General features: G+C 37.3%; 1 protein-coding gene across 2 annotated transcripts in view; it reads left to right on the top strand.

Moving 5' to 3' along the window:
- The window catches only part of TBCD (tubulin folding cofactor D), a 129,655-nt gene that overhangs the window by 39,878 nt on the left and 67,693 nt on the right, over positions 1-22,084 (top strand). For both annotated transcript variants that reach the window (XM_062592070.1, XM_062592069.1), the window contains exon 15: positions 18,450-18,606. In XM_062592070.1, the coding sequence (XP_062448054.1) occupies positions 18,450-18,606 (157 nt within the window). The remainder of the gene's footprint in view (positions 1-18,449; positions 18,607-22,084) is intronic.

The following is a 22,084-nucleotide window of genomic DNA, read 5'->3' as shown; positions in this document are numbered from 1 at the left end:
CTGCTGTGTGGCATTTTACATGCTGCACAGAGTTAGCACCTACATGCGAGTGTATTAATTCAGGTTAGAAGTATCTGACAACAATTGATTTATAGAGGAATGATCTATCTGTCTTCAGAAAAACGGAGGTTGCGGATACTTTATACAGCCTAATGATTTGCTCAGTAGATAAGTCAGGAGGGCTTGTAGCAGCTTGTTCCATTATGTTCGCTGATTCTGAAGGCGTGAGAAACTCTCGGAGTCAAGTTCTCATGATTTTATAGGATGTGTTATGGCAGAGATCTAAAAACTGATGATTTCATCATGAACTATAAGCATCATTATCAAAATGATGACTCTTGCAAAACCACGTACTGTATCTATTGTGTTACCCGAAACTGCAGGAATACTAATTGTACGAGTGACTAGTATAGCTCGTTTTCTTTTTAAAATGCTTTTTGCATAGAAGTTTGAATCAGGAGTATTAAAATATCAAGTTTGTGAAAAGAATTGCTGGTAATTACCTGCTGTGAGATTTTGGTTGAAGTAGAGATGTTTTGCATTTCTTAAATTAGAGATTTTTATTTAATAGAAAATGACACGCCACACATTTTGAAAGCTGAAGGGAAAGCTACAGAATTGCTGCTTGTTTTATCAGGTACAGTGATTCTAGCAAAATATATTACATATAGTTTCTGATGTCATAGAAATATTAATTTTGTTAAAATAGTAATCATGAAGACACCTTGAAAAATGCAAAGCTCCTATGAATAGAAAAGACTAACACGCTTTTTCTTAAAATTAATGAATGATTAAACATACAACAGGCTAAACAACTAGAAACATTATGTAGACGAGTAGCTTTATATTTCTCAGCTTTTAGCAAAACTATTTTTTTAAATGGTTTGAGTTGGAAACTGATAATATAACAGTGATATAAGATTACTTAAAATATGCAGCAGCATGTTAAAACCTTGTAATTGGAGTCTGATTAAAATTATAGTTCAGTAAATAAAAAAAATTTTTAAATGATAGAATTTCTGTGAAAGAGCAAGAATAATAGTTTTGCATCAAAGGAAATGAAGAAGAGTATCTGAGGCATAGAAGGGGACATCCAGATAGGTAGCTGGTCCTTGTTTTTGCCTTAAGTAAGTTTGCTGCAATTATTTTTGACTAATGATGTATAACTAACATGGACAGTCTGTAATGGACTTGGTCAAGTCAGTTTGTTCCTGTTGTTCTTTGCATCTTCTTGGAAGTACTTGTACTAACTATTCTTGAAAAAAGATATTGTTGTCAAAACTCCATTGCATTCTTAGTTTAGCCATTTACGATAACAGTCCGAATTAGCATTCAGGTGCAGCACTTTATAATAAAGAGATGTTAATTAGATTTTCTTGTTCTGCTAGCTTTCCTTTGCTTAATAATACAAATTCCTGTGTGTCCTGTTTACCATGCTCTCCCCCCAAATTTGTACTTGGTATTTCACTTTGATTCAGGTTATTCCTGTTTCTCAATACGATAAAATGCATTGTTGCAGTTTTAATGTTAGAAATCTAGTGCATTGACAGCGTTTTTGCAATGTCTATAATAGGAGAGAGTTACAAGAGTGTTGTTTTTTTCCTTTCTTTCTTTTCATTTGTTTTGGTGCATGCTCAGCCTATATGCAGCGGTGCTCCCAGAAGCTGCTGTCCTTACTTGCGAGAAGGAGCCCGAGCCGCTGGTTTTGAAGGGTGTTTCCCCCGCAGTGAACTTAGGCTAGTGTCAACCAGCTGAATGTTCTATTTCTCTCTTTTATTATTTAATCCCTTTTTTTCTTATGGCTTAAAAATGCAGTTAGAAAAATATTTCTCAATCCAGTCAAAAAGGATAATTTCCCTTCTCAAGTAAAGCGCTGGAGTATCTGGCAGAGATGCATATTTCATAATTAAAAAAAACTATTTGCACATAAGCATAAACATTAATGGTTTAAAATAAGTGCAACCTCTTGAAACTCTATAGAAAAATCAGTTATAATTGTACAATGTATATTTTGTACTAAAGAAATTAAAATTTAATATTACAAAGAAAAAGTCAAAATAAGCGTTGCTTTTTCTTTAAATTTGAATACAAAAACTTGTGATATCCTTTTAAAAAGGGGAAAAAAATCTTCACTAGCAGGCTCATAATTTTCAGGTAATTAAAAAAAGAAAAGAAAAAAAAAAGAAAATTATTTCCTGGATACCTGATTTTAGAAGTTAAAGTAGTTATATATTATTCTAAATTTGTCTTGCTAATTTTGAGCTGGACTAGTTTGTTTATTTCTATTTTCACTAAAACCAGATTTTCAGACAGTATTGGTTAAACTTGAGGTACTTAGTTGCGAATATGTTTCTTGTCAATGGTATACATCCTTAGTTGTCTCGACGATAGCCCATTCCAGCTTGAGATTCAGCTAGTTGCAAGTTTTCTTCATTCCATTTTTAAAAGTACATGTTATTGTTATCTCCTGGCTTTTATAATCTGTTAAGTCCACAAAATAAGAATATTGTTTAATGTTGTGTGTGTGTGTGTAAATATATATATATATATATAAATAAAAGTATATGTTTGTGTACACACACACACACACACACACATATATATACACGCACACTTGTATATGTGTGTATGCTTGTCGTTTCTTTGTTTTTAAGTAGTCTAAATTATTTAAGGTGTTCAGCTGATCAAAGGGGAAATTTCAAAATGTCCTTTATTAAGAGCAGGAGTAGTAATTATATTTCTTTTTCGGATACTGCTATAGCAACCTCCGTAACAGTTTGTCATGCACACTTCATTATTATTGCAGGATCCTTTCGGTGATGTTGATCTCTCTGACCAGGAGTACTCACTGGGGTGGAACATTTTGAAGGACACGCTATAATTAAAATATTGTGATGTGGCGTTATTGCATAACTCAAGGACATGCCATTGTCACCTACCTAGTGTGTTGCAAGAACGAGATTTGTGAGTTCCATTCTAGCTGAGATTTTCTCCTGATTAACTACCACTCCCTTTAAACTTCCAGGTCCTTTAAGCTGAAAGATAGATTTTTAACGCCCCTGTTTGTTAATTAGGAGGAAACTGGGGCGCAAGCGGTGGGTTGGCGGTGATGGCAAAGGAGCGTGCATGCGTATCCAAGGTGCAGAGCAACGAGGAGAGTGTGTGTGCCAGGCTGCGAGCCCGCGTGCGGGCGTGGGGAAGTGCAGCACCGCCAATTAAAGAAGTTAGGCAGAGCGAGTAAGACATGAAAATCCTTGCTAATATTAGGTGAAAAACTCCAAATTGTATTATGCTTGGACTGACTAGAGCGTGGAAAAATCAAAACAATTCAATTTGCTATACTATTTTCCCAGAAGCTGGAAAACTAATAAATCAAAACTGCGGTTGAATGCCTTATTTTCATACAAAGTTTCGGATTAACCTGGTACAATTATATAAAGAATAGTTGGCAGAGAAAACATAGCAATTTTGAGCAGCATCTGATGTCTTACAGGTTTTGCCGTATTTCTACATAATACATTAAGTTTTCTGCATGAAAAGAGGGGCTTAAATGCTTTTTACCAACCAGAGTTAATTATTGGAAAGAGCTGCACAAGTCACTTTCTTCTCACAGACTAAAATACCTCCTTCTCCCGTCAAAACTTTCTGCTGAAGTCTTAAGCTGTGCCCTAAGTGCACCTGCTAGGAGCAACCGGGGCTTCTGCAAAACGGCAGCTGCAAAACGAACGCCTCCGCCTGCCTTTTCCCGTGGTAACGTGAGCACGGTTTGTTTGAACATTTCCCTTAAAAAAAAAAAAAAAAAAGGAGAAGAAAAGAAAAGAAAAAGCCCAGAAAGGTGCTTACCAGATGCATAGATGTCAGAAAGCTCCGGCGCGCCCGGCGGTGGTGAGCTGGAGCTGTCACTGCTGGGAGAGAAGTACCTGTTCTTGGCTGGCTGGCTAAGTGAAACTGCAGGAGGCTGTTTCAGGGGGAGGGACTTAAGAAGTGTAGGAGTTGAGCCCGCGGGGTGTAGAGATGCACCTGATATTACTCCAGCCTGAAGCTACAATTCATTTGTTTGCGTCCCCGGCTTTCGGCTTTCATTCGGCATTACCTCAGCTCCTGAGCTGTCGAAGGGAGCGCTTGCCACTTCTGCACCCTCCAACGACCGAGTTTGGCTCTGAGCGGCCATGCCTGTCGCTCTGAGTAGTCATCTGCAGAGCAGGGTCCGGAATGGCTTGGGTGATGCACTGAGCTCTTCACAAGTGTAACTGCAGTAAAAATGACTTGGGAACAGCAGAACCAACTGTATGCAGGGGGTAGTAAAGCTTAAAAATAACCATTTGGTGTTTTTAAATAGCTATTTTTTTGCTTGAATGCTTTTGTACCTTTCGTATCCTTGTGACCCCCCCCACAACTTTTATTTAAATTTTCTTGTCCTTCATGAATCTCCGCTCTAAAGGCGGGACTGAACTAACTCCAAGCTTGCTTGGTGCAGGAACCTGCCAAAGCTTGCCTATAATAAACAGTCAAATGCACAGATCCTGTAAATGGGAAGGAGTCCCCTCAGCAAGGATCTGATTATCATGTCTATATGTTTACTCGGGAGCTGTAAACCTGCGTGGTGAAAGGAGAAAGTTGAATGATCATCCATCGATTAGTGCTAGCACTTGCTTTTAGTTAGAGTTCATAAATGGCAAATACATTAGTGTATTTACCAGTTATTTAATGACATCTCAAAGCTGTTAAGTGAAAGAATAACCTCTTGCATACCGGTGCTTTAAAGGGAGAATCTTTTGATAGTTCTAGCTGCTTCTAAAATAAATTCTTGATACTGTATTTAAAAACTGTTTTTTTAACTACTATTTCTAATGTTACTGAGACATTAAAAACTATTAAATTCAGCCTGTTGAACAGGATAGCCTTCCCTTGTCTCCCACACTCCTCTATAGCTGCTACAGTTGGAGACTGTTACTTTTCAAAGTAGAAAATTCACCATACTTCCGTATGTGAAAGTTTCAGCAATTTCTTGAATGATAATTAAGGAAATTTGACACTATAAAGCCTATTTGGGCAGTGGGTAAAAGTTCTTTCAAAATTAGTTTCTAAAGTAGTGTCTTAAAAATCATTTTAATATGGCTTGATGGAATGAGTTACGGACATCTACTTTCCTATCTGTGGATGCAGATCACCATCCTTTCCTTTGCTATGCCAGTGTATCTTTATCAGAAATTATTCTTAATAAAAGCAATCACTAACTTTAAGGTAAAAAGACAGGTCTTGTTTTGTTTTCATTTTTCTGTAACGCAGCTTAACAGTGTAAAAAGATGTCATATTACTGCTAGTGGTTTGCCAGTCTTTCGGCTTTGGCTGTAATAATGAGGATATTTGTAGTCCCTTATTCTTCCATTTAGTTATACAAAGTTTTGAAGAAATATCAAGTAGTATATTGGGAAGATTTGAGCTGCAGAGAAAGTTCTTGTAATGTCAGTCTGAAAAGACCTGAGAGAAGTCCTTTGCTTTATCAGTAGTCCTCACCTGCCAGAAAAGAACTTTTCTTTCATGTTAACAGGTTTGTTTGTATATCAACCTGCATAACTGTCCTCTTTTTTTCTTCTACAAATGTGGATCATTTTACGTTTTCTGTAGCACAGGGAAAGTACCATCAGGTTTCTTTTTCTGTCTGTGGTGGGTATGATAGTTTTTAAGAAGCAGAAGTAAGATTTCCTTGAATAGGGTCAAATCACATATTTGTTTTGAAAAAGCATTGCAATTTCTGACACCTAGAGGAAGCTCTTGAAGGACACTTTTAATATAGATGACTGAATTGGGGTAAGAGGCAGACCCTATTCAAAAATTTTGATCCCTCCCTCCCCTCCCATCATCTGTTGTGTGAAGGAGATATGGGATGTCTCCCCGCTGCCTCGATCCAGGTAAAAGATGGAATCAACTTTATAAATTTAGCTACTCCCTGGAAATTGCAATTGTTAGGCAGGTCAGCAGAAATCAGCTGCTGAACAAAGTGAAACTGCAAAAAGAAAAAGCAAGGGAAATGGGGGGTTTATTGGCACTTGGATGGTGTTGAAAAGCCACTTCTGGGAGAAAAGATTCCTCAGTGGACCCCATAAAAGGAACATGATAGCTCCTGTTTGTGTGTGCTCCTAGAAGTAATAAATCCCGATTGCAGTGATAGTATTTCATCACCTAATTTTGTTAACCAATTATGCTTGCATTTTGCATGAGTATTAGATAAACTGGTCCCAGTCACCTGTTGGTAACACCTGTTTTAGCTTACTTGAGCACAACAATCAGCTTATTGGAGGAGAACACCAGGATTGCCATCATAACACTTGTGCTATTGATATTTCCCCCCCCCAAGTTCCTTTTTTATTGTGATTATTTTATATCTCTGGAGGGCAGTAGTTGTAGTTTTATAGCTTCTTCTTGTATAGAATATACTGCTTTCTTCTAAACTACTTAAAATTCAGTCTCCCAATATTATCAAGTAAATGTAGTTGAATGTCACAGATTTTATTACTGTAGCATAAGACTGCAATTTTTAAAATGCTATTAAACTCCCTCTTTATATTTTTGTTTAAATTCTTAGGCTCGTCATTGGTTTTAAAGAGAAAACAAAATGTCAGTAGCAGAAACAATACATAGGCACAGGAGGAACTTAACCTGTTCTTGATAAAACTGCTTTATCTGATTTTTATTTTCATCTTGCACCTCACAGTTCAGTTCCCAAGATGTATGAAGTGGTGCCTAGCATTGCTCTGGTCAGTTATCCACCACTCCATTTGTCAGGTAATTATTAACTTTCTGCACAAAAGCCAAGTATGACCCGGCCAGTGGACTGGTTCTTGTTTTGACCTTTCCTCATCTCCGTCGGGACTCTGATACAGGCATTCAGAGGGTGTCCATTGATTGTCAGTCATCAAGAGTATTTCCAGGTCTTTCTAGAGACATCTTACAAATTCATGAGCTAGTTATTACAGAAGAGAGGTATGATCAAAGATAAATAGGAATAAATTCACAGAGGTGGACACTGGCAGGCTTGCAGCTAGTGAAGCTTAGAGCTTGGATTTATAGAAGTGTCTTTAAACTGCATGACTGGCACTTCTGTCTTTGTCACCTTGGTTCCGTATGTAGATGACATAGCTCTATTTGAGCTAATAGTTCAAGGAAGTCTGATTTTCCTTCTTCTCTGATAACTTGAACTTAAGTTGTTGACGAATTTTACTCTGTGTTAGCATGTTTGCATTAGGCTATTCTTTACCAGTTGCAGAACAGAGCAGATGATTTGAATACAATTGGTATAACTCGTGCTATGCCCCAAAACATTATGTGATTCTTGTACAATATTCTCTTAACTATTTTCTTCTATCCCATATGAATAGTTATCAGTCTTAATACTTTTCAAATAACACCTTTGAAAGTGCCTTTGTTTTTCATAATGATTCCAGTCCCTGACTTTGGAGATATGTCTGGGCAGATTACCTTGCTGATGTTTGTGAGCCACTTGTTCATGATTACTAGCGCAAATTATTTCTTTGGGAAAAGAATAAAAGTTCAGTAGTTAATAGCAACTGTAGATTGTATTTTTAGATATTTATTGTGGCCTGTGTTGTTAGTGTTTGGCCTGGAACTAGGAATGATCTTCCTTCTGGTGCCCATCCTCTCCCTTGGGCAGTGAAACATCTTGGGGGAAGTAGGTAACATCAGAAATTGAGACTGTAGGCAAAACTATAAACTGCTTATGAGAAAGGGTTTTTAATAATCATTCTTTTCATTACTAGTCATTCCAACAGATAAATATGTCTTTATTGAATTTCTGCTTGATGTTCAGCTTATATATTCACTTTTAAAATTTATTTTATTAAAATGATTTTCATGCAGTATGTGTTCATTTTTACTTTGTTTTCAAAACTTACGCCAGAGATTGAGATGGTTCTATCGCCTATGTTATACAAAGCTTTTCTTATAGAATCCAATAGTATGGATCTGAATTATGCCATGTCCAGTTCTAATATATGAAAGAGTAGTCCCTCACATTTTACTTGAGTTATCAGTGACTAGGTGCTGCTGTGATGCCAGGGTTGTGAAGAAGAGAACAATCTGATTCATAATGAATATTCCTTGACTCAAGACATGATTTTGGCTTTCAGTTATTCTTTAAAATATGTCAAATTTATTTTGTAAAGATTTATATGATTAATATATGTTAAAATACATACTTAAATACATTTTTTAAAGCAAGGAATGTAAGGCAGCAAGTGAAATCTGGTATTTTGTTCTATTCCTGAAAGAAGGATTTCAAATGCTGCAGTTCTTGAACCAAGTTATGGGTTACCTTGCAGCTGTAAAGTTTTGATTGTATTTAATATGAATTATGCCGCTAAAATTACATGTAGGGAAAACATTCTGCTAAGCAAAATGTCTAGAAGTTGTTTAAAAGCTTAGGATCTGAGGAACTACCAATGAAGAATTTCTGTGAATTTCTACGTTTAGAATTGCAGCACTCTTAAAAGAAACATTGCTTACTGCGCAGCATATGTCAGGGCCAAAAACTTGTATTTTAGTGTGGTTTCAGTACATCTTTTGTCTTGTGCTATATTTGTGGTTTTGTAGGCTTCAGACTGTTATTTATAGGGTTTTTTATTTAATTGGGTGGGGATAAATACTAAACAAACAAGAGAATCCTAATTTACTTGAATTTCTGGTTTGCTTGTGAAAGGACATTATTAAAATTTCTCCTGATGACAGCACAATATAAACTTTCTAGCTAATAAGGTGTGTCATGCATAGGAGAAACTTTCTATATAGGAAACAACATATATAGGAACATGAAACTTCCTAGATGTTCGTAGCATGTCAGAGTAATATAGTATTCATATATAGTAATATAATGTTTCATGGTCAAAGATAACTTTTTTTTTGATTGTTGTACATTATGTGGTTGATCCTGGTTTTGCTATAAAAATACGCAATATATTTATGCTTAAAGTAAGATTGGAAGCATTTGCATCTCTGGAGTAAGAAGAGGAAGGGAAGTAGTTTAGAAGAAGTGCCTGGTTAAACTTTCAATGGATTGGTGCTTTCTTTGGTGGGATTCCAGCCAGGAAGATGTTATTCTTGATCCGCCTATATGCTTATATTCCCTTACTCATTTGCAGTGAATGGATTGAAGCGGTCCTCCATTCCTTATTTAACTGTGCCAAAAAGGAAAGCAAATTTTGAATTGAAGGCAATGATGTTGAAGAGATATACAAATAAAATGTGGATAACTCAGAAGCCTAACACTGGTGGGTTGATGTGGGTGATCCAGATCTTGGATTTGATTTCCTATCTTCAGAATATTAATAACTGGGAACACTAAGTGGATAATAAATAGGGTGGGGAAAAAAACTCGACTTTTGAGGAAACAGCTTTCTTTCTTTTGTTTATAAGTTACCTTCAGAATAAAGAGAGAAACGAAAGAGTGTAAAGAAGAAAGGGAGCATTTGAAGGCTGCTATCAAAGGATACCGTTAGTGAGGGAGCTGTGTTAAATTTGAGACATCAGGTGATGGGCTTGTTAGGTTATGATGTCTTGGGATTCAATGTGAAAATCAGTCACTTAAGAATTGCAGAAGTTCTGCTTTTGGGATACTTTATCAAACTCCTCTGTCTTGCTCTGATTTGGAGAGGGCCAGCTTTTATTTCTGTTGATGCAGTGCTCCTAAGAGAAGGAGCTCCATGAGACTTCATCAATTTCCTGAGCATGTCTGTAAGAGTGGGTTAAAACCTTATTCATTCACACTTTTTCTTGACTTGGATGGGAAAGTAGTTCGGAAGGTCTTTGTGCATCCGTGGGGTGTTTGCTTTTTGCCTTGCAGACAAAGAGGTAGGACACATCGCTACACGTATCCAAGATCCTGACTTAGGGAAATACTTGTATATTGTTCCTGTTGAATAGTAAGCACTTTGTTTAGATAGGAAACAGACTGGTTGTTTCAGTTGACATTTCTTCTGTATTTAAAAAATTTGTCCCATGGTCTTGTACTTTTTGTCTCTTGTGGTTGAGTTTGGAGAGATTTACATGAGTCAGCAACCTTCTGGAAAGCTAAAGGGGAACATTTGACTGAGCAGTGATGGCAGTTTCTAGACTGGTTCACAAATTACACATGATTATTTGAAGTACTAGGGGGTAGCTTTGCGTTTGACATTTGGTAATCTGTTTTAGGTTTGAAGAATAAAAATAGACCTCTGAAAAATTACTTTATGAACTTCTCTGTTGACTATAATATTAATCTGAATATGAATGTGATCTTTGTTGGCATCTAGAAAGCTTGGAAAGGCCCAGGCTTACTTCTGAAAACTGTAGAAGACAAGTTTAAACTATTCCCTCAGCCCTCCTGCCGGTTCTGGTTTCAAGGGTATTCTGGGAAGAGCACCCTTGTGGTTTGAGAAACCACTGAATTTTGATACATAAAAAGATTGATCTTTCTAAACATCTGTTGTTAACTTATAGATGGTCTTTTGTAAGTACAGAGCTGTTTCATGTTTACATGATAGAGCATAAATTGGAGGTAGATCTGATAGTACCAATGATGTTTGCTTGACAGTTCCTATTACATGATTCTGTTCTCACTTGTGCTTTTAACTCCGCTTTATTTTAATGGTGTGTATTTGATGTGACTGAACCAAGATAATAAGAGCAGAATGGAGAAGGGAGGGCAAGATAGGGTGAGAGGCAGACTGAAGTTTAAATAGTCTTACAGAAATCCATTCTATAAACTTGTTTGCAAACTCTGTTTTTCATGATTTTTTTTTTTGTGTTTTTGTATTCCAGAATAAGTAGCTTGATACTGATTTGCAGCTGCCTGGGTTTTTGGAAGATGCAATAAGAAGTTAGGCTTCTGAAATATGTTAGTGTATTTTATTATGGTAGTTAATTGTGAGGCTTTTGGCAAGTCTCCAGGTACTTTTCATCATAGATACAGGAAGAAATGGAAAAGACTCTTAGAAAATGGAGAACACCCAAACCTGAAAGGCTGGTTATAGAAGAATTTCTTTTCTCTAACTCCCAGGTGAACTTTAAAAAATAATATATGGTCTTGAAAATAATATATATTTTTTTTAAATTCACAATGCATATTTTGTCATGTTAGTTTTCAGATTAGCAAGGAAACGTTATAAGTAGCATAGAAATATTTTTTTACTAGCCAGCAGGGCTAAGCAAGAAGAAATGAGCCGAAGCTTCCCCTACTTCACTGCTGGTGCAACTGGGAAGTGATATAAATACTTAGCAGAGAATAAATGGCAATAAATTGCTTCTAGTTTTTTCGCTGTAAGGTTTATCCTGTTATTGCACAACCTTAGCCTAAGGTTGGAGTTTCTTTGGTGATTTTTCTTCCCTGACACCTACTGTTAGAAATTTACAAAATTTTTATAATCCTTCAGAATAAGTCATGTATTTGCATAGTAGGATTCCTTCATAAGCCTGTTTCTTCATGTCCTTAAACTGCAGTTTACTACTGCTTAATTTAAAGGAAGAGCTCTGTTAGCTGTACGAAGGCCTCTGTTCAGTGCTCATATTGCCTTTGGCATGAGTGGGTAGGTTAATCCCTAACATTGTTTAGCACTCTATTTCAGCATGAAAGGGGAGGTACATCAATCACGTCTTCGGTCAGCTCTAGCCTTTTTAGTGCAGTCAGGTAGGGGTGCTTGATGATACTGAATTTTGATGGCTGCATTACATAATGAGGTTAAGATTGCCTTGCCAAAATACAGCTCTTAGTTGGCTTCCTTGTTGGCCTCTTGCCATCCTCCAAAACTGACCCTAGCTTCAGTGCTGTAGCACTTCTGCAAGCCTGCCATTAGTTCACTGAAGCAGATACCTGGGGAATGAAAGCTCACATCCAGCTGTTTAAATGGTGTGTTTAAGTAATGTGATTGGTATCAAACAGTAAGTCTTTGGCAGAGAGATAGTTAGAATTGCAGTTTGTTAGGGCAACATCCGGCTTCACCAGCAACCCCTTCTCACCCTGCCCAACAGCCAGGCTTTGCATCACGTATTTTCCACCCTCAACAGCAAGGCAGACAGCCATCTCCTTTGCTGCCCAGCTGTGATTCATTGCTGGAGCAGGTCTTTCCTGTGTGCTGGCTGAGATAGGTCCATGGAAAAAAATATCACGTGATCATGTAATTAAAGACTCTCTTGATTCATTAAGTAGTGAGAGACTGAACTGAGATTGCAACCAGACAGACACAGTCCTTCCTAGTCACGGGTTTCAAAATGCTTGTTGGGTCTGTGGGTATGCATATATGCAGCCTTGTATACGTGGATCAGTGTTAAACGTGACAAGCTTAGGGCAGCTTCAGAGGCAGCTGAGGAGGCTTCAGCTGTTAAATTCTAGCAGAGCTTCTGAGCACGTATGAATTGCGATACTCTTCCCTTCCTGCCTTGCAAACTCCTAACTAGGTCAAGCCCGGGTGCAGGAATGAGAGACCGCCTGTGGACCATGCTCAGACGCTTACCCCACCGGATGCAAGAGCAGAGCGTTTCAGAGAAGCACTCTGGAATGTTTTCCAACAGACAAAGCACTACACGCGTTTTCTTTTCCTCGTGGCTGTAATTATTGTTGTGGATGAAATACTCTTTTGAGAGTACGTTCTGAAGTAGACAGCTTGTTTAGAAAACACGAGAGCAAATCGTAAATGTTTGGCAGAGCTGTAAACAAATATTTATTCCTGATAATCGGCCTAATCTAGAATTATCTATGTTTGCATCTGTGTTGATATATTAAATACTGGTATAAGAGCCTGAATGAAGCTACAGTTAGAGCCTACCTCTTTTTCTAAAAGAGGATGGAGTGCAGTATAAAAACATATGGTCTCAAATCTGAAACTCTTCGCAATGCGAAGAGAGTTCTTTTTTGGGCATAGGAATGATAGTGAGAGGTAGGCTATTAAAAACACGGGAAGTTTGCTTATTGTAGATATGCCTGTCTACCTATTTTCTTATGCCTGTGGCTCACAAAGAGGATGAACCCAGCAAAGGACACTTCTGCAATGAGTTAGTTTTATTCAAGAACAATTTAAAAAAATAAAATTATTTTTCAAAACTCGTTCTTGGTATTTATGCTTAGAATTGTGATTAAGCTCCATAATTCCCTAATAACTGTAATGTTGCTAGATATCCTTTTAGTGGCATTGTGCACAATACTTCAGTAATGGTAACCAACCACTATTTAATTGTATTAAGAAAGCTTCTCAAACAGTTCATAGCAAAATCCGAGACTTACCTAAAAGACAATTCTGACTTGTTCTAGGAGTGGCATACTTTAGTCTTAAAATAAATGTAGAACAATTTTTAATTAACTTGAGATCCACTGAATAAATCTATTTTAAATGAAATAGAGTTAACATGGAATTTTGCAATTTTCTCATGCAGACAAGACCTAAGGCAAAGAAACAGGCTTTTTGTTGTTTGTTTGTTTAATTACTGTATTTGTATGTTTTTTGTGATAAACATTGCAATAAATAAAAAATACACAGCAATATGAAGTAACACATGACTTCTCATGCATGTGTTGTAGGCTAGGTTTGTGTACGGTATGTTCATAAAACCATGTTTTTTTTTTAAGACTAGTATGAAGCATTTCTCATTTAGTTAAGGCTACCGCGTGCTTCATCAGTTTTATCAGTGTCGCTTGTGCTGATCACCTGCAACTGAAAGGCCGTGGGAGGGTTTGAAATCCGGGTTTAGAAAAGCCAAACGGCTGTGCAACCTGTCACCGAGGTGAGAGCAGATCTCTTGTTTGCAAAGCTCTGGAGGCCGACGTTGCCTCTGCCTTTTCTCGAGGCTGGAGCGCAGGGCCGTGTTGCAACCTGCAGTTATGCTGTTAGGTAAGGCAGGGTGGAGTGCAGCAGGTGCTTATTAATACCTCTAGGCTACAGGTAAAGGTGACTGTAGTCTCTTGAATGTTCATAGAGCTCAACAGGTGGATATTGATTTCAGAATTGGGCTGGGAGTGGATGCTGCTTATTGTCTGTTTTAAGGGCAAACTTTTAATGTAGAACTCTTGGCAGAAATGGTAACTTTTAAAATGAAGTGACGCTTCAGCCCTTCTTGTCATCTACTCTCCCTCTGTTTCAAGGAGGAAATGGCATATTTCTAATCTCCAAAATAAAAAGGGCTCGTCTCTACCCTTCCAAATGATTTTTGCTTTCTTTTCTTTTCTTTCTTTTTTTTTTTTTTTCCCACTTGTGTTTTTTTCTTTGGAGGAATTGATTTGGGGTATGAATTAGACATCATTTTACATCTGAAAAACAGTGTAGACCAGCACAGTACAACACTCTGACTGCACTGACTACTGGGGAATTGGTTGTTGTGTTGAGTAGAAATTATGTTACAGATATAAAATGCAGAGACTGACTGCAAGGCCTTGAACTTCATTGCTACTTTGTGTATAAAACACAACTCTGGAAGAGTATGAACCTGAACAGTTTAGATCTGAGGAAAAGGTTAAATAAAATTTAACTCTGTGTTTTGTGTTTAGACTGAAGACAGAAAGTTGTATGTATGTGGTAATGTAAAGAGCCTCTATCGAGCTATGGGTTAGGAAGGTCTTTTTAAGATACTTCAATTACAGGAGGTTAGACACTGCAGATATTTTGCCTGTATTACTCCTTCTTGACTTCAGACATGCTCCTGCATCACTGCAGGAAGCTAGAACAGAAGAAACCTGGGTCATCTTTGAAGAAATTTAGGGTAAAGAATAAAGTGAGAACTGAAATTTTTGGTAGGATTTCTTTTGTTGTTATAACTCTTAAATGCCAGCAGGAAATATAATGCTGGTGGTGAATTCCCCCCCACACTTTTTTTTTTTTTCCCAAACGGAAATATTTATCAGCAGTCTTTATATAGCATTTCCCGTAGTCCATGATTTACCGGCAAGTATTCTACCACTGATGGCACGAAAACTTTAACCAATCACCCCATGATCAGTAATTTACATTTCCATAATTTTCTGTTACAAGATCCCTGGCAGCATCATCTGTGTCTTAGAGACTCACCCTGGTAAGTCCTGTGCCAGCTGCTGTTGGTGCTACCATTTGGGAAATTACTACCCTAAATTAAAACCCACCTGTTTTTCCTTTTGTACAGACAATTAAAATGTGACAGGCTGCTTACGCACATGATTTCTGCAGGCATTTCTACAGATATTTCTGTGCATTTCCCCCTCCCACCCTGTTTTTGTTCAGCATGCAGAGGGATGAGAGCATGCTTACAGCTGTCTCAAGTAGCTGGAGTAATCACATTGCACTGAAGGAAATCTGCAGCAGCTTTGCAAAATTGCCTTTGGCGGCTGTTTTAGTGTTCCTGTAGAACCAGCTAACTCCTTTTTTTTTTTTTTTTTTTTTTTTTTTTTTCCATCAGTTGATGTAGCATTTTTCAAAACAAGCTGGTCGACATTTTTGAAGATTTTTATTGCAGTTTCTTTCAGAACTGGAAGGTGCCAAAATACCCATCCATCTTTGCTATATCATTGTTCCCAAACGGGAGTTGTATTTTTCTTTCCATGTAGTGCCTGTGATGCAGAGAGCTGCATCTTGCCTATTGCTCTGATTACTGCTTTCTTTTCTTTAGTGGGTTTAAAGTAATTTAAATGGCAGTTTAACACTTCTCCATGTATGAAGCATATTTTGTTTTCTTTAAGGTAGCAGTCATACAAGGACTGAACTGAACATTGCATTTTAATTATTTAGTGATTATTCCCTTCATCCAAGTATGTGTCTTTAGCAAGTCACAGTTGCTGAAGAAATACAGTTCTTCAATGGGCTCATCTTTTGACAAGTATTTTCTAAGGGAAAAAAGATGTGTTTGATAAATTTGATGCAGTAAGGAGACATTTTTGAGAGACTATTTGCTTTTTGTAGAGGCTGTTTCTGCAGGCGTTATTCATTTATTAAAGATATGCCATCTAGAGAGAGTTGTATTCAAATTACATTTCTGGGTTTGCAGATGCCAAAAGGAAGCCCTCCAGGGAGCTTTACATGCGGTATTTGTTAAACTGTGGCAGTGTATTGCTAGAGCTGTGCAGGAGAATTCTTCTTTAAGTTTTTGGATCTCTTACTTGTGGAAAACTGTTCAACTTCTCCATTTTTCACGGGGACATAAGTACTAAAGCTGACATTTTTATCTACTTGCTTTCTTGACCTTTTTTTGGTCACTTCATTGTAATGACAGATATATGCTTTTTGTTAGCCTTTACTCCTGTTTTACTCCTTTGCTTGCTCCGTCTTCCTCAGTACGAGTCTGTTGCTGTCGTGCTTCAGGGTATGCCATTCAAGTATCAGCAGAGTTTTGGGTTGTGATTTGCTTCATGAGCACAGTTAAAGCCGCTCTTGTCACAGAATGAAGCTCTGAGTTTAGATGTTGCATATGCATATGTTACTAGAGACATCCTGCCAGTGTCAGTTGAGGATGATTCTCTAAGTCAGTAAGGGGAAATAGGCTAAGCATATTTTCAGGAATACACAATATAGTATTTCCATTCAGAAACAGAGTTTATTTCTTCTGCTGACTTTTTTTTCCCCAGTTCCTGTAACTGAGTGGAGTCATCATGTATATCTTTAATAATTTGTGATAATAAAAATAGAAAATACTTGCTTATCATGAAAGAAGTCATGCTCAGTTTGTCATTTGATCTGTTCCTACTAAAAAGAATAAATAAAAAAACCTGTTGCTGAAGTCTAGTTTCCATTAAATGTTGTCCTGTGTTTTAGTGCGTCTCTCTGCCCCTACAATCCAGGATAAACCTAACAGAGAAAGAAAAGGCAGCTTCCGCGGATGGCTCTTGGTTGCTTTTGTCTTGGGTCTCTCTTCCAGGCCTCAGGAGACAGCACTCGCAGATCTGGGGTTTACAGTCAATTTAAATGCATCATAAGTATATTATGAAGAACAGTACGTGATTCCATATTGCTGTTTAAATTGAAAATATCTCTTATTTTCTCACTGTTTGACAAAAATTGGTATGTTGGTGAATTCAGTATGACAGTTGATAGGAAAGTGAGATGTTGAAAGTTTTTTTTTTTTTTGGTAAACTCTTTTTCTGTATCAAAGGCTTCTGCTCTTGCATTAAATCTTGTAGTCTTTGCAATTGTTTTGGATGTCTAAGCAGAAATGAGAGTAAACTCATTCACCTGTTTGCATTTCTAGGTTATATTACAGTTTCATGCACGTTCTGTCTCTATGATCTGCACAATTTTGGCAGTGCTGATAGGTTCAGACTTAAAACACAGCATTGAAGTTGCTCAAAATAACAGCTTTAGGTGATATGACTATAGCAGCTCACTTTCTTAACATAAGAATCATGTTGAACGTGTGGCTGTGCTTCAAGGGTTTGCAAGACTGTACTCACTCAAGTCCTTTTCAGGTTTGGTGTTGTTTGATTCACAGCTGTTGTTAATTAAGAAGTATTGGCCGTGTTAGGACTTGTGGTGTGATAAATGCTTAGAGATGAATTCTAATACTTTATTTTATGCTAGTTACAAGACTATTTCTTAAGAAATATTTTTGTGTAATGACAGCTGCTGCTGTTTCAGTAAGCTGCAGTATTTATGGTCCAGTACTACTTAAATTGTACTTTAAAATTGCTTTGATTTGTGAACATGTACCAATAAGGAATGAGTTATATAAGCCTTCCTTAAATAAATTAAGATACGCTTGAAGTCTAGTGGGCCAAAAATGATCTGTTTCGTAAGAGGAGCTTCAAAATGCAAATTTTAGATATTTAGTAACTTTGCTTAGACAAGTCCTTCTGCAGGCAAATGGGAATAGATAGATAAAACACAGTGTAGTTGTGAGTGAAGAGGGCTTGGTATCCATATTCCTTATATAATTTCTTTTTAAACTTATGTTAAAAATACAGAGAAGATACTTTAGGTCTTCTAAGTAAAGTTCCGAAGTGCAAGACTGTTGCTAAATCCATTCTCTGTCAAGCTTGAGGTCAGCTAATCAATGCCCCATTCAGTTGAGAGGGGAAAATGAAACAAACCCTTAAAACTTCTCACGCCTTTCTTGCATTTTGTCTTTAGCGGTGTGTCAAGACTAAAGAACTTCAAGATGTTATCACTGTAGTAACCTTCTGATATAATTCCTAGCTTTTCTGAACAGTATTCTGCTAAATTAAGATGTGCTTACGTAGCCCCCTTGCTTCAATCCTCATTTAATTATACATGAAGAGAATAAACAAAAAAATCTATTACTGTCAAAGAATCAAAATACAATGCAAAAATCCAAATCCCTTCTTCCTCATTCAAGATTTCAGCTAGTGAGTATTGAGTTATGCCCTCTTTTCCTTCTTAAAACGCACATACCTCACACTGTGCGTTTTCTCTAATGAGTACTAAATGTCCTTATACCTTTCGGTTTGCTGTATGCTTCTAATTGTTGCTTTTCTGCCCCTTTTTATTTCACAGTCATTCCCGTCATTTTGAAAGCATTAACGTATGATGAAAAAAGAGGGGCATGCAGTGTGGGTTCCAATGTGAGAGATGCAGCATGCTACGTGTGCTGGGCCTTTGCTCGTGCTTATGATCCGTCAGAACTGATACCATTTATTAATCAGATTTCAAGGTAAGTTGCTGAGCTACTTACAGTTCATTTTAAAAATCTGTTCAAAAGTAGAAAGGAGCTAGACTAATAATTAATATTCTAAGGCTCTATCTTTAAAACATTTAAAATTAGATATTGGCCAACAGTGATGCATCCATTTAGGGGTACACTTAAGAAGTAGCTTCTGTGTCCCATATAGTGAGGATGAAATTAGTTCAGCTCTGAATGTTGTTCTCAATGGAACAGAAATTTTGGTTTCTCTGAAATGACATCATTCAAAGGATATTATTAAAAATTACCAGATATGCTGATTATCTTTGGAGTCAGAAAGAGTTGAATATGCTGGCGGGGTGAGGAGGCGAGTACAATAGTCAAATTGTCTTTCCATGTAATTGTTGAATTCTAAATTTTCTTGTTGCACTACGATGTGGTTAACCTTTTTGGATTGAAATGTATCTAAATACTTCCTTCTCATGTGTGGTGACTTCACTTCCTTCTCTTTATCTGTCACAGCAAAACCAAAGAGAAATCTAAAGAAATCCACAGTAAAAGGATTCAGAGAAATCAGTGAGTTTCTTGTTGGAGGGGTCCTCTTTCATTTGCTTGCCACCTGATCAACTCTGTGGTATAGATTCAGGAAGTTAAGATTTGGCTGCTTAGTGCAGTAGAGGAGAAAATAACAAACTGCTCTAAACCTGGCAGCTGCTTTATGGAGCCATCCTGAGTTGGAAATAGTAGGAGAAGAGAATGCTTAAGGAGCAAGGCACTTCTTACGTTTTCAGATGCACACTGGGAATTTTGGTGCTTGAACAGATGGCACGGTTGAGCAGGTTAGGTCTAAAAGACTAAGCTGGACATCAGCTCTTCTCAAAAGAGCCATTTCAGAGCCTACTGCTTTTTATGTGCAATCTCTTAATTTTCCTTTCCAAGTGTTCTGATTCAAAGATTCCTATACCCAATTCTTTTGAGTTGTGTAAGAGCTAATTATACAGGTTTCTTAAACCAGACTCTTTAAACCAGTCTTAGTTCATAAGTTTTAGTTCATGTCTGAAAATTTGCTAAATGAGCTGATTGAAATACAGGCTTCCTCTGGAGGAAATTTTATTCTTGTTTAATTGAAACTGGAAAAAGTAAAAATTTTATAATGGGCTCTTTATGTATCATTACATTCAGTTACATTTTAAAAATAAAATCACTTTGTATTTCTAAAAGTGTTAAGAACTGAGCTTTGTGCTGTGCTCTTGAATTCTTAGTAATGTCACTTTTGAAAAGTAAACAGATTTTATTGTAATTAGCAGAGGGAGTTAGTTAAAGATTAAAAAAAGAGATAAACTTTTTCATTTTTGATTCATTTTGTTTTCTTAGAGTACCACTGTGTTAAACCATACCTACAGCTGAAAGGGCAGGTATGCAAGTACCACTTTTTCAATCAGTAATGTCTGCTTCAAAAGGCTTACGGAAGTCAAACTTTCAAAAGATGTCCAAATCAATATCGGTCAGATTGTGATGATGGACTAGCACTTGGTGCAGCTTTTCTCTTATACTGGGGCTTTTTCTGCAGCTACCTCTTTTCCATTAGACTAGGGCTGCTTCTGCAGCTACATTTTTTTTTTTTAAATCCTTTCTTTTTCTTCTATTTACCAGCCTTATGGGATTCTCTCTTTGGCATTTAGGCTTTTGTTGGCTGCACACTTGCTGATACTTCACAGTGTCTTTAGCAGCTCTGTAAATACAAAGAGGTAACTTCTAACAGTTTGTTGGCAGGCTTTTAGTACACCCACTGATGGCAGCAACTCTTGTCTCCACTGGAGGTTTTTTGATCCACAGGCGTTTAGCAGTATCTTTTAAAGGAGGCGGGGGGAGGGGGGAAGGAACTGTCTAGCAAAGAAAGATAGGATTACTTATTTAGCTCAGCAGGTACACACAGAAAATATGACTAGTTCTTTCTTCTTTAAAATCTCATTTTAAAGTTCTTTGAGACGGTCTGTAATCCCTGCATGCCCATTTTTATTCCTTGAGCCCAGTGCATTCTGCACTTCCTGGTCTTTGCTGCTCTCTGTCCTCGTAGCCTCACTTTCCAGTGCTGGAAAGGGGGTCGCATGTAGGGTCGCATGACAGTATCTCATATGTGTGAGGCACCTGCTGCAGGGCTATTTTTTGAGCGGGATGGACGGATGGGACTTTGATAAAATCTTTCTGTCTAAGAATCCACTGTCAAATTTCTTGAGGCCAACCTTTTATTTATTTATTTATTTATCTGTTTAGTTTTCATGTCTTTTCTTTATTCAAACTGAGAAGACAAAAAAGACATCTTAGCCTTGTGTCTCTGATAAGGCGGTTTCATGTTGTTCTGATCATGTTTCATTCACAAGAAACTAAAGGAGAGCTGTCTCATAACAACAAGGTATGTTAGAAGATGAGACCATCCAGTGCTCCTGAATGGCTTCCAGAAAGAGAATGTGGTACTGCAGAAAGGACCTGCTTAAGTTAAGCATGCCATGGATGGCAATATTTCCCATAGTAAGTTTTTAAGGAAATATTTTAATTTGAAGAGCTGCATTTAAGTTGTCTTCTAGCTGAGTTCATTGTGAATCGTGTATACTATGAACTTTTCAAGATAAAGGTACCTAAAGATGTGCTTGAATGGTAGAACTAAAGTGTGATTGCATCCTGGGTTGTATTCCTGGGCTATTTTTAATCTGACCAGTATGGGTAATGGTAGCAATGAGGACAGTGACACCCATGACCAGAATGATACCAAGTGTTTCCAACAGGCTGTTGCCAACTGGGCTGAGTTGTGTACAATCTTTAAACTGGCATGAATTGATTTGTACTCATGCTGCCAGCATGTCTTCAAGATGAGAGTAGCCATACAAATGCTTAAGGTCTGGTTCAAAACTGATATTTTTTGTAGATTTGGTCAGTAGCCTCATGAGAGTAAATCTGCTGCTTCCGTCCTCTGACTTTAAATAAACAGCTTTGAGGTTTCTTTTCAGGGCTAACAAGCTTGTTCCTTAAGTGAAACCTAAAAAAAATGCTTGAAGTCTGAGCTTGTAAGGCATCTTTTTATCAGAATTTTTCTTCTGTTTGTGATGCTTTGTGCAATATATTTCTCTTACCCATTCTTTTTTCATTCTGTGCTGCAAAATAATGTCACTCTTTGTATATTAGATGTAAGCTTACCATTTTGATTTTATCTGATCTGTTGTACTTTGTTTGAATGTCATGAAGCTATTAGAATTCGTGGACAGTTATGTCTGCATTTCCGAAAAAGCTCCTGACTTTCAGCTTTCAGTTGTTTGGAAATGAATTCCACTTCTCTTTTTAGGAAAATACCAGATGCAAATAGTTGATATCTTCCACCTATAGTAGTAATACCAGTTCACACTGCGGTTATGCCAGCTATGCCAACTTCACTAATCTGGAATAAGTAGGTGGAGAGGGGAGAAACATGAGGTGGGGAGGAAGCTGAGAATTCCACATACTTAGTTGTAAGGTG

This window comes from Rhea pennata, chromosome 19 (genome assembly GCF_028389875.1).
Source record: "Rhea pennata isolate bPtePen1 chromosome 19, bPtePen1.pri, whole genome shotgun sequence".
NCBI lineage: Eukaryota > Metazoa > Chordata > Aves > Rheiformes > Rheidae > Rhea > Rhea pennata.
The sequence above is the reverse complement of the archived record's forward strand: the minus strand, read 5'-3'. Positions and strand labels throughout refer to the sequence as shown.